Here is a 21,464-nt window from a genome sequence, read left to right on the forward strand (position 1 = left end):
CCCCCCCCGACCCCCACACCCCCACTCCCACACTCCCACACTCAGACACACACTCACAGACACACACTCACAGACTCATAACACTCACACATACACCTACTCACACTCACAGATACACACTCACGGACTCACACACAACCCTCACACATATATCCGCTCACACTCACAGGAACACACAGAATCATTCACAAGCCTCACACATATATCTGCTCACACTCACAGACACTCGCAGGTACAGACTCACACACAACCCTCACACACACACTCACACTCATAGGCACACACAGCACTCACGCATACATCCGCTCACACTCACAGGAACACAAACTCACAGACTCACTACCCTCACACATACAGCCACTCACACTCAGATACTCACAGGCACACACAATGCTCACAATACATCTCATGCTCACAGGCACAAACTCACAGACTCACATACAACCCTCACACATATATCTACTCACAGACGCACACACACCTTCACACATACATCTGCTCACACTCACAGACACATGCCCACAGGCACACACACTCACAGACTAGGAGACAGATTGTTACTACCACTGTGATGAGCACTTGTCCCAAATACTTTCAAATATGTGCCTCAGAAAGCATTTGTTATTGTTAACATGATCAGATAATATATCTGATAGGGCAGGCTAACCATCCAATCAATATACTGGTGAAATTTCTGAGTATCTTATAATCTAAAAGCTCAATGCTTTTCAGGACCTCACAAAGCTGTTTGTCTGAGATTACTAGAAAAATTGTGCACATTGAAGTCACATTTCCATATGGATCTGAACCACTTGTCATTTCTTCTGTTTTTCCTCAAGATAACGCAGTGGATTCTGAAGCAAGGCAGCATTTAGGTGCCATCCGGCAGTTAGCTTTGGTGGCTGGCTTCAGAAATGTTATTTCCGCCCCTGTCTTTTGCCTTAAAACCCTTTGAGAATGAGGGAGGGCATAAACGCAAAAAACAATTTGTTTTCAAACAGAAAGTTTAAAAAATATCATAGTAGAAACGATACCTCTAAATTCACTTCATGTATTCATTTCATGTTATTTTATTCATGATTTCACCTGAACGTTCTTCTTCGGTTCCTGTTTCTTTTTTTAATAACCCTGTTGAGGCTGTAAAAGGTAGATGATAGAAACACTGCATAAGCCATAAAATAAATAACAAGAGCTCACAAGAATGGCAAATGAAGCATGCTGTTTTGATTGGGCTTTTTGTCATAATTTTCGTCTCCACTTTCTGCAGATCCACTAATCATCGAGTGTCTGCCAGTCAGGAACATGCCCTTCCCCTTCGGTCAGTGAGAACGAGGTGCACATGTGGTGTGTAGTAGGAATCTCCGGGGGGTGGGGGGTGATCTTGAGCTGGGGATCTGGCAGTCACATTCCTGGTTCATGAATAAATCCGTTCCTCAAAACAGTGTGAACCCCGATATGAGTAAACACCCAAGGGTTCATTCTAATCTGTATCGTGCTTCCTGAGTGGATGGAATTCTTCTGTTTTGATTGTTGTTTTCTTTAAAGCGATGGGGACGATCCCTCTTGGCCACCCTTTTCCCCATCACTGTCTCTCATCCAGGAATCGCACTGACAAATCTGCACCTCTTTCTCCCGCAGCAAATGACTGCGCCTGCTTTCTCCATGACGGAGAAGCTCCTGCGCCCTTCTTAAAGATAACAATTTTTAAAAATAAAAGCAAAAACCCAGAGTCCCCGAAGGTGAAATAATTTAGACAAGGTCTCATAACTAGCTGCTGGCACACAGCCCTGTGAACCCCAGTTTCCCTGGCACGCACGTGTGTGTGCGTGTGTGATCTTTGGCCAGCACAGAAATTCCTAAATCTGAAAAGATCTTGATGACATCTACACTTAATTTTTTCCCATTAGCATTTGAAGTGTTTACCCTCGTCCGATTGACCCCCATTGGATATGTTTAGGAAAATGAACATTGCAAGGGAGTGAATGGTATGAAGAGTCGCCGGGCAGACCCTTCCTTCAGGACAGACTTCCTCAGCCATCCGGCCTGACAGCTGTCCACTCTCTGAATGTGCGGTGACCCCACACACGAGCAAGTCTCTTTTTACCTTTGTAAGCCATCTCCTGAGGCTTCCAACTGTGGCTCCGAAAAGTGTGCACACTGCTGACCTCCCCAGAAGACACCAGGCCAGAGAACCCTCCCGGGGCCCGCCCTCCTTGCCCACTTTCTCCCCCAGCGAAGCGTCCTGCCGCAGAGCTGCCCCACAGGCCGCTCAAGGTGGTGACGGGCCTCTGGCTCACGTCCAGGTCTACAGCCGGGTCTGTGGCCCAACATCCCTCACATCCCCTACAGCCCTTACCCCATGCAAAGGTCCCAGAATGTGTGTGACAAGCCTTGGCCACCCCATGCGTTATTTTAGATTCAGCTTTTCTCCTACGTCCAGCTCAATCTTGATTCTTTGAGTGACAAAAACCAAAAAGACACTCTGTGGTCTTCCTAATCACAAAATAGGTGCCTGTTAATTACCAGGGAGCAATCTGTGCAATATGTGAGAAGGACAGAAGGGAAGAAAGACAAAGAGAAGGAAGAGAAAGCCATGCTGCTGGGGAGCTCACTAATCTGGCCGACATGATGTTTTCGCTGAGTGACCGCAGCAGAGCATGGAGACCAGGGTCTGTGGACATGAGGCCATGCACTGTGGCTCCACGGCCCACACTCTGAGCCACTGCGCTAGGCTCCATGACCTTAGGGAAGGTACCAACCCTCTCCCTGCCTCGGTTTCCTCGCCTGTAACATGAAGGCAAATAATAGGATTGGTATGCTGGTTAAACAAGTTAGCATCTGAAGGTCAGAACAAGCTGACCCTTAAATGAGCATGGAGGGGATGGTGGCGACTGAGGGAGAAGTGGACAGACATCCAGACAGCCCTACTGTTTGCAGACTGTATGCACAAGTGCACAGGTGGCCTTTGCTACAGCCAGCCACCCGACAAGCAATCCCTCCTGGACTTGGCGCCCCACCAGTCCTTAGTAACTAGGTGCCCCAGCCTCACAGGCAGTGCCCATACTCCAAGGCTGACTGTGCCCGGGGGTGAGCAGTCCTCAGGTCTCTCTCTCCTGCACCAGCTGCTCTGTAGGTGGCTCATTTCAAAACCTAGAACACCCATGGAGGTAGTTAACACATCATCGTAAGTTTTCGCAAATTGCCCTGTCTCATATGCCTAAGAAGGGAGAGCAAAACGTTCCATCTCTGAGTATTATTAGCTGATCCCACTCCAGAAAATGAAGCATTTTTAGCTAACACCAAGTTTCTGACACATCAGTGTGTTAATTTGGCAAGGATTCTGGGGGGAAGGGGGTTCACTCCAGGTAAGAGGAGCGGTTTGCTGAGCCACTTCAGCTCAGCTCAGATACCTGAGAAGTTAGATACATAAAAATACATGTACATTAAAGTAGAATTTTTTGTTTGTTAAACAAAAGACAAAACTCAACTTGCAGAAGTGTCTCTTTTTTAAATATTTTTAAACGTTATTTCTTTATTTTGAGAGAGAGAGGGGGAGAGAGAGCATTCTCAAGCAGGCTCTGCACTGTTGACACAGAGCCTGATGTGGGGACTCGATTTCAGGAATGGTGAGATCAGGATCTGAGTCGAAACCAAGAGTCAGATGTTTAACAGACTGAGTCACCCAAATGCCCCTGACTTGCAGAAGTTTCTTGATGAGCAATTAGAAATGCACCGGCAGGGACACCTGGGTGGCTTGACTCCACTGAGCATCCAACTCTTGGTGATGCCTCAGGTCATGATCTTGAGGTTTTATGGGTTCGAAACCCACATCAGGCTCTACGCTGGCAGCACAGAGCCTGCTTGGGATTCTCTCTCTCCCTCTCTCTCTGCCCCTCCCAGATTTGTGCTGTGTCTGTCTCTCTCAAAATAAATAAACTTAAAGAACAAATGCACCTGCAGCATGAGCCACGTACAGCCCCAAGCATCTGGGTTGAGCGTGGGGGGAGGCGCCCCTGATTGGCTGCTGGCCCTGGCCATAGGGTTGGATGGTAACACTTGGAGTGACTTGCTCTGTTTTCCAGACGAACGTTCTGCCCAGTGTTTTGTGGCAGTTCCGGGTGAATGAGTGCCGGCGCCACATGCAGGCTGTGCGCGGTCCCTCTGAGCGATCTCAGGGTGTGACAGCTGGAGAGAGAGCTCCAGGGCCGGCCAGTGAGCATGGCACACCCACAGCCAGTCACCAGATCCTGTTCTCTTGTCCTCCAGAGCTGGGCGAGATTAAAAACGTCACCACAACGCAGCCTTCCCTAGAGCTGGACGGGCTGGAGAAATATACCAACTACAGCATCCAGGTGCTGGCCTTCACCCGTGCGGGCGACGGTGTCAGAAGTGAGCAGATCTTCACTCGGACCAAAGAGGATGGTAAGAGACGAGGCAGAGGTGGGTGGGACTCCAGGGGACACACAGGCCCCCACAGAGTGACGGTATCCCGGGCAGAGGCCAGTGTTGGGAGGGCTGGGCCCTGGAGCCCAGTGTTCCTCTGTTGGACTGGCCTCGACTTTGCTCTGAGCAAACCTTTTGCTGCCCTCCCAAAATATTCTAGCTCAATTCAGACCATTGACTCCCTCTGTCGCCTTTGTTCAGTGTATCCTTTGTCCCTCTCCCTGAGCCCAGAGTGTAGGCTCTGATTATTTCCATCCTTCCACTTGGAAATTATGTAATGGTCTAATCATATTATTCTGTACCAGCTTTAGAATCACTTTAGAATACATCCTTAATTTGAGATCTTCATATTAATCGTTTTTAATTCCTTAGAAGAATTCATAACGATTTAGTAAAATCTTAAATCATGGCTCACTTCAGTTCAGATCATTCATTCTTGCCATTCCACACAATCTGGACTTGGTGGCATGGCTATTTCCCCAACCTACAAAAACTGTATGGCAATTGGTTTTATTTCTAAGAGGTTTTTCTAAGTTTATTTATTTATTTTGAAAGAGAGAGTATGTGGGAGGGGCAGAGAGAGAGGGAGAGAGAGAATCCCAAGCAGGCTCCACACTGTCAGTGCAGAGCCCGATGCTGTGAGAGCATGACCTGGGCCAAAATCAAAAGCCAGATGCTTAACTGGTTGAGCCACCCAGGTGCCCTTTTGTATTATTTTAGGGGAAACTCTGAGGACGCATATCAGAGCCTGTCTGAAGAACAGCTAAAGTTCTTTTCTTTTTAATGTTTTATTTATTTCTGAGAGGGAGAGAGAGAGAGAGAGACAGCATGAGCAGGGGAGGGTCAGAGAGAGAGGGAGACACAGAATCCGAAAGAGGCTCCAAGCTCTGAGCTAGCTGTCAGCACAGAGCCCGATGCAGGGCTCGAACCCAGGAACCATGAGATCATGACCTGAGCTGAAGTCAGACGCTTAACCGACTGAGCCACCCAGGCGCCCCTAAAGTTCTGATAAATGTTATAGCAACAGTGAGAAAAGCGGTCTCCACCTTAAGAAAGGAAGGAGCAACCGATGTCCGATGATACCCGTGTGGGACTTTCCAGACTAGAGCACAGGATTGTACCAGAGGTAGGGTCAGGATGCGGTACCACTGCACCGAAATTCTGTACAGAGTTTGGCTCACCAAACTGTTTTGTCTTCTTTCCAAGACCCTACTCCAGGAAGCTGGGCGGGGTGCAGAGGGAAGGTGTGACCTCTCTTTGGTAGGTTTGAGACTTATGCACCTCCATGTGGAACATCAAACACACTGTAGTCCCACCCAGATCTGTCCTGTGGAAGCCCCAGGCTCAGAGGCCTGGATGGACTCTTTCTTCAGCCTTTTCCGTCCCCTAACAAAGCTTCTCTGACACCCACAGCATACCATCTTTCACCTTACTCTCTGCCCTCACCTCTACAAACCCAGCCCTTCTTCCCCACAACTGGTCCCATCCATCTATGCTCACACTTTATTTTCACTGTCTCTGTAGCCCTTCTTGCTTTATTGTGGGTACACACAAATTCATCCTCATTAGCTTTAGCTTTTCTAGAACACATAGGCAGTTCTTTCCAGGAATGTACAGGCGTCAGCCAACTCTGCTCAAGGAAATGGATTATTTAGGGCAGCCTGAGGTCAAAATGAAATGCCATTAGAAAGTCACACATTAATGGAGAGATCTACAAAGCTACGTCCTAAGTGAAGCAGGTCATAATTTAGTTTTTAAAAATGCAGTAGGCAGAGAGCTGTGTCTAGAAGCTGGCTCTGTCACTTGCTGCTCATGGGACTGTGGGCACCTTACCTAACCTTCTCCAAACTGATGTACAAAACTGACATCATAATCAGACTGCACAAAGTTAAGATATAAAAAGTCAAGTGATGTCTGCAAACACCTAGCCTGACACATAGTGGGATGGTCCTGACACTAGATGTTTGATTATTTGATCTTCACTCCTTCGGAGTGGGGGCGGAACATTCTTTTGCATTGCTAAGCAATAACACAAATGTCACTGGAATTATTATTTAAAGAGCAAATTGATCAGCAACATAAATTTTGACACCCGCATTTTTCAGAAAAAGGTACCGAAATCCATTAAGAAGGGAAGGCTCCCCACAGCTTATTGACCCATAATTTTGGATCAATTGCTAATTAACCCTCTTCTTTTAGAAACCATAGGGTTCTCTCACAAAACTTGACCCTGACACCTAAGGTCTAAATTGTTAATCAGTTATTCTCTGCTTTTATACTCAATGCTGATGGTATATGGAGGTTCCATTGATTGTAAAGGGCCCTGCGCTCCCCCAGGAAGGAGGTGAAGGATCCCACTGGTGCTGTGTACATTGCAGACAGAGATGCAGGACTGAATGTCAGTATTTACTTGGGATGAATCACCAGCATTTTCAAAACAAAGCAGAGCAGAGATTAGGTAGAAATCGAGAAAAATTGGTATAATAAGCTTATCTCCCAGATGCACATGAAAAATTCACTAATTTGAAGTAATGAAGAACTGTTCTAGTCACCATTATTAGCGCAATACCTAATGTAAATAGGCACCTAAGAAGTTGATAGAAATGAATGCAAGGCGGTGTCTAATTCAAAGAAGGGACAGGGCTAATTACCACAGAAGGAATGCTTAATCAGATTGAGAATACACATCTTTGTTTAAACTTCTGCTATAGAATCTTACGGTTTTCAAGTTTGGATTAACCTGTCGGATTCAATTAAATTATGTAAGACTGTGGATAAAATTCCAGTAAAATAATAATGGCCAATATTCATTAAGTTTTTCATCAGTAAGGCACTAATCTAAGCACAGATTAAAGTGTCAGTGTTTATTGATAGTCTCACAAGGATAGAAATATTTATACACAGACACCAAGCATTAAATTTGGCTCTGTATGCCCAATATATTTCTTTTTTGTTAAGAGATGTAGTAATTTTCTTTTAGAGAGAGAGAGAGAGTGTGTGTGTATGTGTGTGTGTGTGTACAGAGGAGGAAAGAGAGAGAGAATCCCATCCCAAGCAGGTTCCATGCTCAGCACCGAGCCCCATGCAGGGTTCGATCCCATGACCACAAGGTCATGACCTGAGCTGAAGTCAAGAGTCAGATGCCCAACTGAGCCACCCAGGTGCCCCAGCCCAATACATTTTTTAAAAATTATTTGTTTATTTATTATTTTTGAGAGAGAGAAAGCACGTGAGCAGGGAAGGGGCAGAGAGAAGGGCGTAGATAGAGGACCCGAAGTGGGCTCTGTGCTAATAGCAGAGAGCCCGATGCAGGGTTCCAACTCACAAACCGTGAGATCATGACCTGGCCACACAGGCTGAGCCACCCAGATACATGCATACTCCTGATACATTTCTTAAACAAGGTCCCTCAACCCCCCAGTGTCAGGAGCCTTCGAGTTTAAGTTGTGTTATTCACTCACTGATCATCTTTTTTTTGTTAATATTTATTTATTTTTGAGAGACAGAGACAGACTGAGTGCAAGCAGGGGAGGGGCAGAGAGAGAGGGAGACACGGATTCTGAGGCAGGCTCCAGGCTCTGAGCTGTCAGCACAGAGCCCTATATGGGGCCCCAGCTCATGAACTGCAAGATCATGACCTGAGCTGAAGTTGGACGCTTAACCGACTGAGCCACCCAGGCGCCCCTTGGTCACTGATCATCTTAAGGAGGAAAAATGTATCACTTTCTAATAAAAATTACAAAAGTAGAATAAAATAATAACTGAAACTAGATTAAATAAATAAATCGAATCAAAAATTAGAACATTTTTTAAAAGTTTACTTCTGCCAGGGATAATTTGCAATTGAAATGTTTGCTCAGAGAACAAGTTTCCGGTGTCTTCTATAGTTACTTAGCCTCTATATGGATTCTTGGGCCAGTAGATATGTTCTTAAATCTGTGGACATATTCTTGGGTCCATAAACATACTCTTGGGCCCAAAGACACTGCCTTAGGCCTATGGGCATATTCCCAAGGTACATGAGAATTGCTCAAGCTTCAGATTCTCTTCCTGGGACTGCTCAATCAATCAGAACTTGTACCTTCGTTTTTCTGCAAGAACACAAAAGATTATTTGCTGATCTGGCTTTCTGTTTTTGAACACAAGATAGCTAATTCTGAATTCTAAAGGGTTTGTGAAATCCTAATACCATTTTATTTGCTGAGACTATAATCTGGGCAAAGCCGTGGGGAAAGAGAACTCAAACAAAACAATCTATTAATTTTCCAATTGTTATTGTTATTCTGCAGGCGTAAGGTAGTTTCCACCCTGATCCTTTTCTGCAAAAAGTAAACACTGTGTGTGTATAGAGATGGTTGTGTTTAAGTTCAAATATTTACTGAGTACATTACTAATGCACATAACTCTGTAAATCATTTTCTATGCTAAGAAGGCTGGCGGGAGGTGCAATATGTGGTCTTTGCTCCCCCACCCCCCGCCTCTTGACTAACAATCTCTTTGCGGGGGGCCATCTGAGAGACAAGAGTGAGTGAAGACTAAACAGACATCAGGCCAACTCTGAATCCTCGGGGCCCCCAAATCTTGAGCCATACGTTCTCTTGGAGGCATAGATCATATGTTCTCAGGCGATTGTGTGATCACTCTTCCGCCCATCTTAAAAGCAATGGACTCCATGGGTGTCTGTCTGGTCTGTTTGCTTACCCACCAGAAGCACTGCCCCCCAATAGACAGGTATCAAGTGCATGGCATTGCTGGGCTCTGTGTGGTAGCAGGTACACCCATAGCACAGCAGACCAGGGCGACCTGGGAGGCCTTCCACCGTGAGGATGTCAGAGCTCCCTCTAATGCAGTGATTCTCATGCGGGTTCCCATGACATCCCTGGGCTCCTGGGTGGGCTCCACAGGTGCCCAGTGGGGGGCTTTACACGCACGCTCTGTTTCAAGGAGAACCACATCACATGCACCTACTTGTGCTATGTACTGGTTCCCCCACATGATGCCATTGTAGGGAAACGATTTTGTCTCCTTTGAAGAATGTCTAGAAGATACCGCTCTTGTAAGACTAAAGGCCAGAAATGTTGGCATCTTGTGGAAATGGGAATGAAAGAGCGACGTGTGCCTCGCACGCCCGTGATGACAGCTTCAGTTGTGGATGGTTCCATCCAGCACCGTGCAGTCTGCACACGGCTCAGGGGGACCTCGGGGTGGTGTTGGGCTCAGCTGGGTCTGGCTCCCATGGCGGATCACATATGCAGCAGCCTAGCATGTGCGTGTGCGCGCACACACACCTGCTTAAGCCTGATCAGCAAAACCAGAAAAGTGATCGTGCTGTTAACTGGACTATCTGTGTGTGTACTTACACTTCAAATGAAGGCAACGTTTTTTCAACGCACTGACTTTGACGCTTTGCATTAAGATGCCTCATTAAAAGGCCCGAACTATATGGATTCATTTTCTATGCAGTATAATGCATCACCTGACACCTAGTGCTTGAAACCACACAAATTTCTTGTCTCACCATTTCCATGGGTTAGGGGTCCAGGTCCGGGTCAGCTGGGTCCCTGGCTTGGGGCTTCATAGGATGAAATCGAGGTATTGGATGGGGCCGTGGACTCATCTGAGGTCAGATTCCCCCCACTAAGCTCACTGGTTGTTGTCAGGTTCCGGTTCCTTGTGAGTGTAAGTCCAGGACCATCTCTGCAACCTCCAGAGGCCAGCTGATGTTCCCTGTCATATGACCCCTCCACAGCAAGGTAGTTCGCTTCTTCAAGACCAATGAGAGAGCCTCTCTACTGCTTCAAATCTCTCTGACTTCTTCCATCTCTGACCTCTAGACCCTCTTGTAAGGGGCTCCTCTGATTAGGTCAGGCCCACCCAGAATCATCTCCTCTTGGTTAACAAAAATCAGTTGATTAGGACATTAATTATATCCTCAAAATCCCTTCACCCATGTAACATAGCCTGATCGTGGGGGTGACCCAACCATCATTGTGACAGGCACTCCCACATTCAAGGGGAAGAAGTTATACAGTATGTATATCAAAGGATAAAAATCTTTAGCACCATCTTAGAAATCAGTTTTCTATTCATTTAAAGTATCTGCATTGAGGATTAGTATGTTCCAGATACTGGCCCAGGCACTGGAGACACAGCAGAGAACAGGGTGGGCATGGCAGGGCTGGCGGGCTGCTGGAAGAGATAGATATTTAAGTGGATTCTGACATGTACCATGAAGGAGAAGGGTATTAAGAGGGAACGTAGGGGCCCTGACTTAATCTAGGCTAGTGGTCAGAGAAGGGTTTCTCAAGAAAGTAATATTTGGTAGAACCTGATAGATGACTAAGTGTTGGGAAGGAAAAAAAGGAGACTGGGGAAAGATTTCAGACAGAAGGAACCCAAAGACCCTAGATCATCATGTGTCAAGGTCCTGGGTAGGTAAGAATGCCACTTCCAGAAACCTAAAAAGTGGTCCAATGTTGTAGAACAACACTAAGCCAGAGGCGGAGCCCAACTACTGACCATGTCCACATGGAGGTCTAAAAAGCTCTGTTCCTTACACATCTCCTGGGAGGGGTAAAAGAGAATTCTGTTTTGCAACCAAGAAGATAGCTGTGTCGTTTCTTGTAATGGGGTAAAAGAGGAAGGGAGGTTTGGAAGGGAAGATGGTGATCCTGGTTTGGGACTTGGGAGAGCTGTGAGATACCTGTGAATCAGATTGGAGATATCAGTGGCAATTGGATATGTGAGCTATAAGAGCTTCTGCAGTACAGAAAGGAGATGTAGGCAAATTGAGGAATATAGAAGAAATGGTTTTCCAGAGCTGCGTTCTTTACTTCAATTAAATCTAAAGTCAGAAATTCACTCAATAATGACTAGGAATTTGTGAAAACTGCCTAAGCTTGCCTGTACTTCCGTTGAAAAGAAAAATCAGATTACCAAAATGTATTCTGATGACTAAGAGGAATGTTTTAAGAAAATATGTCCCAGACAGACCATCCTACACCATCTCTGTTTTCTGCAACTCAACATCTGGTGTTTATAGTTCAACACTGGGTCACAAAGTAAAGCTCAGGATCCTTTACTGATGCACAATGTAAGGAAATGATGATTGTCATTACAAATGATAGCTAGAATTTATTTGGCACCTGCTGAATGCAAAACTCCATCTAAATTCTTTAGATGAATTATCTTTCATAATCCCAGCAATAAAATTGTAAATAGGTACAATTATTGTTCCAGCTTCATAGATGAGGAGACTAAGGCTTGTTGGAGAAGTTAATGAGTTTGCCCCAGACATGGCACTAAGTGGTAGAGCTGAACAAAAGTCCTTGGTGGGGCTGCCGGGCTCATACCTGTAACCGTTGCGGTATGATCCAAACCAGAACTACAATTTAAATTCTAACTCTTAAGATACTGGCTCAGTGATGCAGAAAACTTTTCCAGAATGTCTTGTTCCTCAAAGTTTCTATGCAGTCATTCCTCTGTTGTATAAAATTCTAATAACCCTAGAAGGAAAGATTGCACAAGATAGATCAGACATCAAGTGTATGAAGAGTCAGATAGGGATTTATGTGGTAAATGCCCTTTGATCTTATATAATCAAGACAAGTCCATGGAAGTAATCAAATAAAGCCAGGAGTCACTAAATTATATACTGACCAACAGACACACCTTAAACTTGTAACTTCCTGCCTCTGAACAGCTAGGGAATTTAGTTTCTTATGCTACTGTAGTGTTTGGCTTTGAACAGGCTGGGGAAGCACATTTCGCCCTCTGAGTTAGAGATGAGTGAGGGAAAACTTTCTCAGTCTTCAGGGACCACTCTTCCTTGCTCAAAACACTTTGTAACGACATCTCTTTTGGCTCAGGGGAGGTACAGAAACACTTTTTATGAGGATGGATTTTTGTGTCAAAGATTTGCAGCTTGTGTAGACAACAAACACCTCTCTGTAAACCATCTGAGAAGGAAGGAAATGGTGCTAGCAATATTAAGCATAATTTGGGAATGAGACCAAATGCATGTACTCCTTCTCTCCATCTTTCTGTTTTCCAGGTTGAAGAGGGAAGATGGTGTGAGGTGAGCAGGACATGGGGATAAGAAAAAAGAGCATTAAAATTGCCATAGGATAAGCCTTAAGGATCTTGCTTTGTTCCTCATTGATCTAACTGTCCATCTAGAGGGTAGTGCCCACCTTGATGGAGGCCTGAAATTCCAAACAATATTCGTCCCTTGTGAGCCCCTGGAGGAATCTTTGAGTCTCTTCCTGCTCCATAACAACAAAACTGCTCACTAAATATTTTTGGAGTTGACTACGTGTCTCACAGTTGTGATCATAACTCTTCAAGGTCAAAAGAACAAAACTAGGAATCACCATGAGAACTAACTTGGGTGTGGTATCGCCACTATTTGAAAATATAAAATCTTGGGATCAGCTTTTGGCAAGTCCTGCTGATGGCAAAGCATCTAGAAAAGAGGACACAAGTCAGTGATGACGGCTGGATTACTAAATCCTTGGGAACAAGGCACTGCTGTCCTGAGTCTGGAGGGTACTTGTGCTTAGGTTTCCCATTGGTGAGGGTAGTAGCCAAGGCATCCCCAAATCTGCAACCTGGTTCAGACCCGCAAAGGCTCCTCCTGAACGCCAAGGGTAGAGAGGACTTGTGCTTGATATTTTCACCCTAAAGAATGTTCCAGATTCCCCAACACTGTCCATTCCTTCTGTAAAGCAACCAGCTGGCGTTCATCATGCCCAACATTCCCTCTGGCCATCTTCTTTCTAGAAGCCCAAGGGCTTGGGGACAACAACCACTTGAGTGGCAGCTTGACAGAAGTCAATCATGCTTGTTTCTACCTTGTTTGTGACAATTATACCTGTCACGGTAATGTGATTTAATTAATTCTCCAAACCTATGAAATAGCAGTGCCAAAGAAAGCTGTTTCCATGACAATTAATGGGACGTCTTTGGAAAAGCTTTCTTAAGGGTAAGTTAAATAAAGAAGGTTTGGCTAGGTTTGGGCCAAGACCATTGAGAAAGATGATACACATGGCAAATATCAAGACAAACAGATTTTTAAAAAATCAACCACGAGTTGTTGGTAAATGGCATCACGCTTTACTCCAGGGACTGAATAGAAAGCCTCCCAGGAAGTCAGGGGCTTGAACTGAATGGATTCGTTCTGTTGAAGCAACAGTTATCCATGGCACTTGTTAAAGAGCGACAGGCAGACTTTATTGAGGGGACTGCTGTGAGGTGTAGGTGTGGGATTGACCTTGGTGGGGGTTTGTGGCAGAGGAGAGAGACTGGGCTCTGACTTCACATACAACAAGTGGGAATTTACAGCCAAAGCGTGGAGGGAAAGGGCGGGGCCATGGGTGGAGAATTACTAACAGGAGACTTCGGGGTATGAGGCATTCTGACTAGAGCGATCAAACAGGACTTTTGTTGAAGGCTCACAAGGATGATCGGATAGTACCCGGGTGTGGTTGAGAATGAAGACTTTGATCATGTATCAAGTGATGCAATATTGAGGGGATTCTGGCTAAACAGACTTAGCAGCATTCTTGCTGAAATTAGGCTTAGAGGATAAGCCCTTGGACAGGGCTGGTGTGGAGCGCAGGTCACTCATCAAAGAGAGGCTCTGTCAGTTCCTAAGGCTGCTGGAACAGGACACTGCAGTGGGAGGGCTTCAACAGCAGAAATGGATTATCTCGTGGTTTTTGGAGGCCAAGGAGTCAAAAATCACAGTGTGGGTCAGGTGGGCTCCCTCTGAGGGCTGTGAGGGACAGTCTGTTCCAGGCTTCTGCCCTTGGCTTTTAGGTGGCCATCCACCCCCTGTGTCCTTCCATTGTCTTCTCTGTATATGTCTTTGTGTCCACATTTCCCTTCTTTTTTCATAAGGACACCAGTCACATGAGATCAGCGCCTCCCTAATGACCACATTTTCACTCGGTCATCTATACAGAGACCCCTTCTCCAAGTAAGGTCACCTTCTGAGCTTCGGGGGCTGGGGCTTTACCATGTGGATTCCGAGGGGACACAGTTGAGCCCACAGCACTGACCCCTGAGGAGCTGGCCAGAGAGAGGGGCCGGGCTTGGCCGGAGCGGGGGTCGTGTTGGGCAGAGTGGGCCTGAGCGCCTGGTCGGAAGCCCCATCGCTATGACTAAATGCCCGGCTCTTCCAGTTCCAGGTCCGCCTGCGGGAGTGAAGGCAGCGGCGGCCTCAGCCTCCATGGTCTTTGTGTCCTGGCTTCCCCCTCTCAAGCTCAACGGCATCATCCGAAAGTACACTGTATTCTGCTCCCACCCCTATCCCACAGTAAGTTGGTAAATAACCAAGTGCCTTTCAAGCACCTTCTAGAAAACAAGCTGCAAGTGCTCGTTTGGGACAATTTCATTCCTTTGTTTCCCGCCTACTTGGACTTTTCCAGTGGTTTTTATTTTTCCCTTGTTGTCTCTCCCACAAAGCAACATCCTCATTTACACCTCATTTGAAAATACACTTCTGAATCATTATAAGGGACACGGTCGTCTAGAATTATTGTTTATTTGGTGACTTCCCACAAAACTGCCAGCTGGCTTCTCAAGGTCAAAACCCAGAGGTCTTAATTGTGCCTTAATTGATAGTCCGTGGACAACACCTATTGATTTTGCTGTTGGACTCGTCATTAGGTGCCCTCCGGGCCCTCCCCACCTCCCTCCTTCCCTCTGACCTTTCTCCTAGCCCCCACCTCCCACCCCATCTTCCTGCCGGGCCCCATCCCCCACTGAGGGAGAGCAGGCAAGCTGCTGTTGGGCCAGAAATGAGGGCCTGTATTGACGATCTGTGACCCTGGCAATTACGTAGCCTGCCTCCTTCATTTAGACAGAATTAAAAGAGTTAGCATAATTAATACTTCAACATGCTGTATTTATTAACATTAATATTATTACTACCAAGTCATAATTATAGAGCTAAACTGTTTCTTAGACCAGATACAGAAGCATGTCCAAAAGGGAAATTTTAGAGAAAAAGAAAGCCAAAGTAGGACAACAAAATGCATGCTGTCTTCACAGGAGTATTTCTGGGGTTTGTACCATGTCATCCATCTTTCTGTTCCCCTGGCTGGGGCAGAGAAGTAGGCATGCATAGTCATCAGTAAGTGTGGAGTGAATACACAGATTAATTTTGTTTGTTTGTTTTTTAATGTTTTATTTATTTCTAGGAGAGAGAGAGACAGCGTGAGCAGGGGAGGGTCAGAGAGAGAGGGAGTGACAGACTCTGAAACAGGCTCCAGGCTCTGAGCTGGCAGTCAGCACAGAGCCCGACGTGGGGCTCGAACCCACGAACCGCGAGATCACGACCCAAGCGAAAGTCGGATGCTTAACCGACTAAGCCACCCAGGCACCCCTTAATTTTGTTTTTTAATGTGGTAAAATACCATAACACAGAATTTGCCAATTTAATCATCTCTAAGTGTCCGGGTCCATGGCATTAACCATCTGCCTCTAGAATTTTTTTTTTTAATCTCCCCAAACTGAAACTCTGTCCCCAAACTGAAACTCATGAAATACTCATGAAAGACCCCCATTCCCAGGTCTTTCCAGTCCTGTGATCCGCCATCCCACTTTCTGCCTCTGAGCCTGGCTACTCTAGGGACCTCATATAAGTGGAATCATACAGTATTTGTTCTCTTGCGCCTGGCTTACTGCACTGAGCAGAATGTGTTCAACAGACATGTTGTAGCAGCTATGTGCCCTTCCTTTTTTTTATTATTTTTTATTCTTTTTTTAAAATAGTTTATTGTCAAGTTGGTTTCCATACAATACCCAGTGCTCATCCCCACAAGTGCCCTCCTCCATGCCCATCTCCCCCCTCCCCCCAACACCCATCAGCCCTCAGTTTGTTCTCAGCATTCAAGAGTCTCTCATGGTTTGCGTCCCTCCCTCTCCCCACTATTTCCCCCGTTCTTCTCCCCCACAATTCTCTGTTAAGTTCTGCCTAATCCTCCTATACATGCAAACATATGGTATCTGTCTTTCTCTGCCTGACTTATTTCGCTCAGCATAATACCCTCAAGGTCCATCCACGTTGCTACACATGGCCAGATGTCATTCTTTCTCATTGCCATGTAGTATTCCATCGTATAGATAAACCACATCTTCTTCATCCATTCATCCGTTGATGGACACTTAGGCTCTTTCCATGTTTTGAGAGTGCCCTTCCTTTTTAAGACTGAATAATATTCTCGAACTAATGTATTCATTAATTCTCTAGTTAAAGTGCTGCATTTTCCAAAGTCTAAAATCTGCAGAGGACCCCAAGCACCCCAGGCAGTGAGCATAATTAACGCTGGAGAGACGGGGAGAGCGTGTGTTCAGCTCACAGGGGTCCACTTCTCTGCTGGAAACGTCAGCAGCGGCACCTCCGGAGCTGAAGTGAACATTTAAGTGTAAATGGTCAGACTTGGGCTCCAGAACTTTCTTGTGGATTCCTTCTTTGGTTTCAAATATGCTGTTAATTCTCACTTGCTGAATCCTGCTGTCAAAGTGCAGAGATGCAGAGCTGTGTGGTGCTGAGGTAAAGCACCTGGAAATCATGTTCTGTGACTCCTGAGCTCAGGGTTCACAGGGACCCCTGGGAAGGCCCTGATTCTGTCATCAGCCCCGACACATAACCATTTGCCAAAGAGAGACAAAATAATGAAAACCTACATTCCACTGGAATTTGAAATGCTTCTTTATTTTTGTTCACCCATTCCTTCATCTGTTTGCATAGGACCCACATGTGTTGTTCTGACTCCACCAAGCCAGAAAGAGTTCAGGGTACCCATAACACCAGCAGCTCACCCTCCATCCGCTCTTTATCTCTAAACTAAAACCCCAGACTTTCTTACTTGAAATTAGTCCTGACGGACCGATGCTTGGATGCCATAATCCCACTCATGGATGCTTCAGGCCATGTTAGTCTCCATCCCCTCAGCCTGTGGATTTCACACAATAAAATAGGAAGTTACAAACTGAACTTCCTATGAACAATTTTCATGTTGTCCTGAAAACATAAGCCAAGGGTCTACAAGGTGGAGTAGAACGGATTTGTCCAGGGATTTCCACCATCTTCCCATGCACAGAACAATAGGATTCGACCACCCAGTACCTTCCCAACAAGACCCTTCCAAAAACAACAATCATAAGATGAAACTAACCAGAAAAGATGGGAATTAACAACCACATTTCTCACCTACTTCATGTGTGACTGCCACTAACTGGGTGTCTCTCTGCTGCCTTTGACTGTATTAAAAAGCACTGTCAGTCTAGAAATATGATGATTACAAAGTGCTGTGGTCTTCTAGGCAGCACCACGGAAGTTTTGCAAACAGGGTCCAGAATCCCAGAGGTGTGTTCAAGGAAGTGAAGGGAACCAGAATCAGGCTGAGCTCATCTCTGTAAACACATCGCTGCTCATCTACTTCAAACATCATTTAATACCAGGGGTCCTAGTTTTTTTTTAATAGACTTTATTTTAAAGGGTGACAGGAAAGCCAAATAGGAGGTATACAGATTTCCCCGTGTGAGACCTATTTATAAAATAAAATTATACCATTATAAGTGAAGACCAGAGAGATCTAATACGTTTCTCTTCACAAGGAAACGCTGGAAAATCTCACCCATTGTTTTGTGGGGGTTTTTTTCACTTGGAATTAGTAATAGAGTATACATTACTGGAAAGAAGGACTTTTGTTCCATCGTGAGTTTCTGTAATCTGACTTTAAGTTGGAAGAAAGGATCGATCACCATTTGTGAGGCTTTTACATTTCCGCCTATGCGTCAGAATGAACACCAGAGGGCAGTGCTAGGTCTATACATTTTTCTTGCTCATCTATCTGACTTTTTCTTTTCTTTGAAATGATTTCACAGTGGAATGTGGAGCATGGCAGGGTAAATGAGGACACGGCACACCCTGTAATTTAATCTTCTTTATAGGAGTCCCTCGGCTAACTTCCTCGCTGATGCAAATTTCCTCTTACGACCCCCAGCGAATGGACCTTGTTACAAGACCCAGGCTCTTGTCTCTAATGGGTAAAGAAAGCCCATTGTCTAATAATAGACATCAGTTTCACTGTATTCTCTTGGGTTCCCTAGGAAAAGGTATTGGGATTTGAAACTTCGTGTGTGTCGCCAGATAAGAAAGTGTAAATGCATCTAAAGTCTGGTGGTGCTGGGGAAACATGAGTCCCCGTGAGGGACGAGCAAATGCAGAGACATTAACTGCCCCAGGCGGAGATTCGAGGAGCAAAATCTCAAAAGTCATTTGAGTCAAGGAATTCATGCATATAATTCAGGGGCCGTGGCTATGAATTTTCATAGATGATGTTTTGAAGGATCAATTCACACACTACCTTGTAAGGTCCCAGGAAGAGAGTAGCGAGGCTGGATCTCCACTCTAGCCCTCCTCCCCGCATGAAAGCAACCTCTGCCCTAGATTAACCAAGCACAAGGATAGAGAAAGTGTCTCTTTCACAGTGCTAAGCCGATTGAGACGGGACTTAGAAACGTGAAATTAGACAGCACGAACTTCTCAGCAATGAAGAGCAAAATCAGAAGGCCTAAAAATGATGATATCAGTGAGCTGAGACTCACCTCAGTTTTTCCGGTAACAGACGATAAGGTGCTCCAGCCCATGCACACGATACGTGTTCCGTTGACATTGCCGGATGAGCAACTGAGCTCCAGTACTCTTCTTCTCCCGAAGACGACTTTCAGCAACAAAACTCCCCAGAGTGTAGCCCACGACTTAGAAGTAAGCAAGTCTTCAGGGACACAAGGGAAGTCATCTTTGCCAGGTCTGGGCAAGTTCCAAACCAAAACAGCAGGTGTGAGTTTGCCTTGGACCCGCCCCCGCAGGACCACAGTTAATAAATCATGGGGCTGAGGACAAGGGAGAGTGGCTTCAGGAAGCCACAAATGTTGAGTGATCTCAGGTCAAACAAGGGTGCTGGGATGGAATTCTCAAGCGGGCTCAACTTGGCCATCTGTATTTATAATGCCGTCCGTCTCACTGGCCACTGCTCCTGTCTCAGAAGCCACCGTACACGTCCTGGCTGTACAAGGCTACTCCCTTCTAGGGAGGTGGCACTTTTCCTGTTTTCTGACTGCCACGTAGCACGCTATTATTGTACAGCTGTCTGTGTTGAAATTCTGACTTAACGTCCCTTCTTTTTTTAGACTTTCTCTTCTCCTAGGCTCTTTCTCCCTTAAATGTAGCCACCCTTAAATGTAGACATTTCTCAATGCTCTTCCTTTATCCTCTTTTTCTATTCTTATTGTCTTCATGAATCATTGAATCTGTTCTTATATACTTCTTAAAGTATATTTATTTATTTTGAGAGAGAGAGAGAGCATGCAGGAAAGGGGCAGAGAGAGAGGGAGAGAAAGAATCCCAGGCAGGCTCTGGGTTGTCAGCACAGAGCACGATGTGGGGCTCAAACCTACGAACCGTGAGATCATGACCTGAGCCAAAATCAAGAGTTGGATGCTTAACCGACTGAGCCACCCAGGCGCCTTTGAATCTTTTCTTATAATTTAACTATCATCTGAAGTTACAGAGGTCAAAAATGTTTCTCTCTAGCCACGACTGACCATCTTAGAGGACCAGTCAATCCCATATTTCCGAATTCCTTCCATCCATGTCTTCAGGAGTCTCTACCGCATGCAACATGTCTCTAACCAGATTCATTCTTGTCTGCCTTCTCTTCCTGTTCTCCAGCTAAGCCAGTGATCTAAAAGTACCCTCTGTCCCCTGACCAGAGGCCTAAACCCTCTGGGATTTACACCAACAGCTTTATTTCTCTTTCACATTCACGTCCGTCGTGAGTTTGTGGTGGCTCTGCTCCATATTATCCATACTCCAGGAAGCACCCGTGTGGGTTTTATGGCAGAAGGAATACATCTCTGGAAGGTCTGACATGGGCACAGCATGGCCTCCCCCAACCCCAGTGGGGACAGGAAGCACAATACTAACAGGTACCCAGAGACCAGGAAAAACAGGGCAGCCTGGAGAACAGCTCTAATGGTGACCACAGGACTATGGGGATAGAGGATAGAGTGTCTGCTTATCTTTGGGGAGTTCCTGGTTCTGGGGAAGGCAGAAAATACCAGAGACTGTCACTGTTCTTGTGAGGTGGCAGAGGACACAACTGTGGCACACAGAGCACAGGATGACATGAGCACAGGTGACGGGGTGTTGCCCAAACAGTGTGGTCAGAGACAGCTTCTTGGGATGCTCATGTAGCCTTGGCTTGTAGGCAAGGAAGAGTTTTACCTGATGGAAAGGTATTATGGCCAGAGGAAATAGCATCTGCAAAGTGACATCATGTCATGAGAATTTTCTCCCTCCAATATCTTTTTAATCCTCTCCCTTCTTTTCAGGCCCACCTGGGGAACCAAACCAGGTTAGAAGTCTCAAGGGCCTGTCCATTGTCCACACTGCTGCCATAATCATTCTTTCCAATTCTGTATCTGACCATGGCAATCCCTTGGGCGAATACTTGGATGACTTCTCCCTTTTTACCTAAAACAGAGGTCAAAATCCCCAAGATGACCTGAACAGATTTCCCAGATTTCCACAATCCAGCTCTAACTTCTGCCCAGTGTCATATCTCCTATTGTATTAATCTACCCGTCTATTCCTAAGCCATTCCATCGTGTGTGTGTGTGTGTGTGTGTGTGTGTGTGTATGTCCTCCTCCCATTAAAGTCTTTATTCTTAAGGCTCAACTTAAATGCTATATTATTTACTCCACCATTTTGGAGCATTTGCTATATGTTAGCAAATGCTAAACACATTATGCCTGTGGTTTCCAAACTTGTTCTTTCATGACTCACAATAAGAAATGTATCTTATAATCATAATCCAGTACACACACAACAACAGCTTCATAAACAAAACTTACACTTGCTACACGTGATGCACTCCGATATTTTCCATCCTACTGGATTTCCTTCTTCTTCTATTTTGCTCTGTAAATGATTGTCATAACTCAC

General features: G+C 45.6%; 1 protein-coding gene and 1 non-coding gene across 2 annotated transcripts in view; one reads left to right on the plus strand and one right to left on the minus strand.

Moving 5' to 3' along the window:
* Nucleotides 1–21,464, plus strand: part of DSCAM (DS cell adhesion molecule) — a 643,763-nt gene that overhangs the window by 546,026 nt on the left and 76,273 nt on the right. Inside the window, exons 19-20 of the mRNA XM_077765486.1 lie at nt 4,267–4,422; nt 14,628–14,761. Of these exons, the coding sequence (XP_077621612.1) occupies nt 4,267–4,422; nt 14,628–14,761 (290 nt within the window). The remainder of the gene's footprint in view (nt 1–4,266; nt 4,423–14,627; nt 14,762–21,464) is intronic.
* TRNAE-UUC (transfer RNA glutamic acid (anticodon UUC)) lies at nt 15,744–15,828 on the minus strand. The gene has a single exon. It is a non-coding gene; the product is annotated as a tRNA-Glu (tRNA).

The sequence above is a fragment of the Crocuta crocuta genome, unplaced genomic scaffold, assembly GCF_008692635.1.
Source record: "Crocuta crocuta isolate KB4526 unplaced genomic scaffold, BGI_CrCroc_1.0 scaffold84, whole genome shotgun sequence".
Lineage (NCBI taxonomy): Eukaryota > Metazoa > Chordata > Mammalia > Carnivora > Hyaenidae > Crocuta > Crocuta crocuta.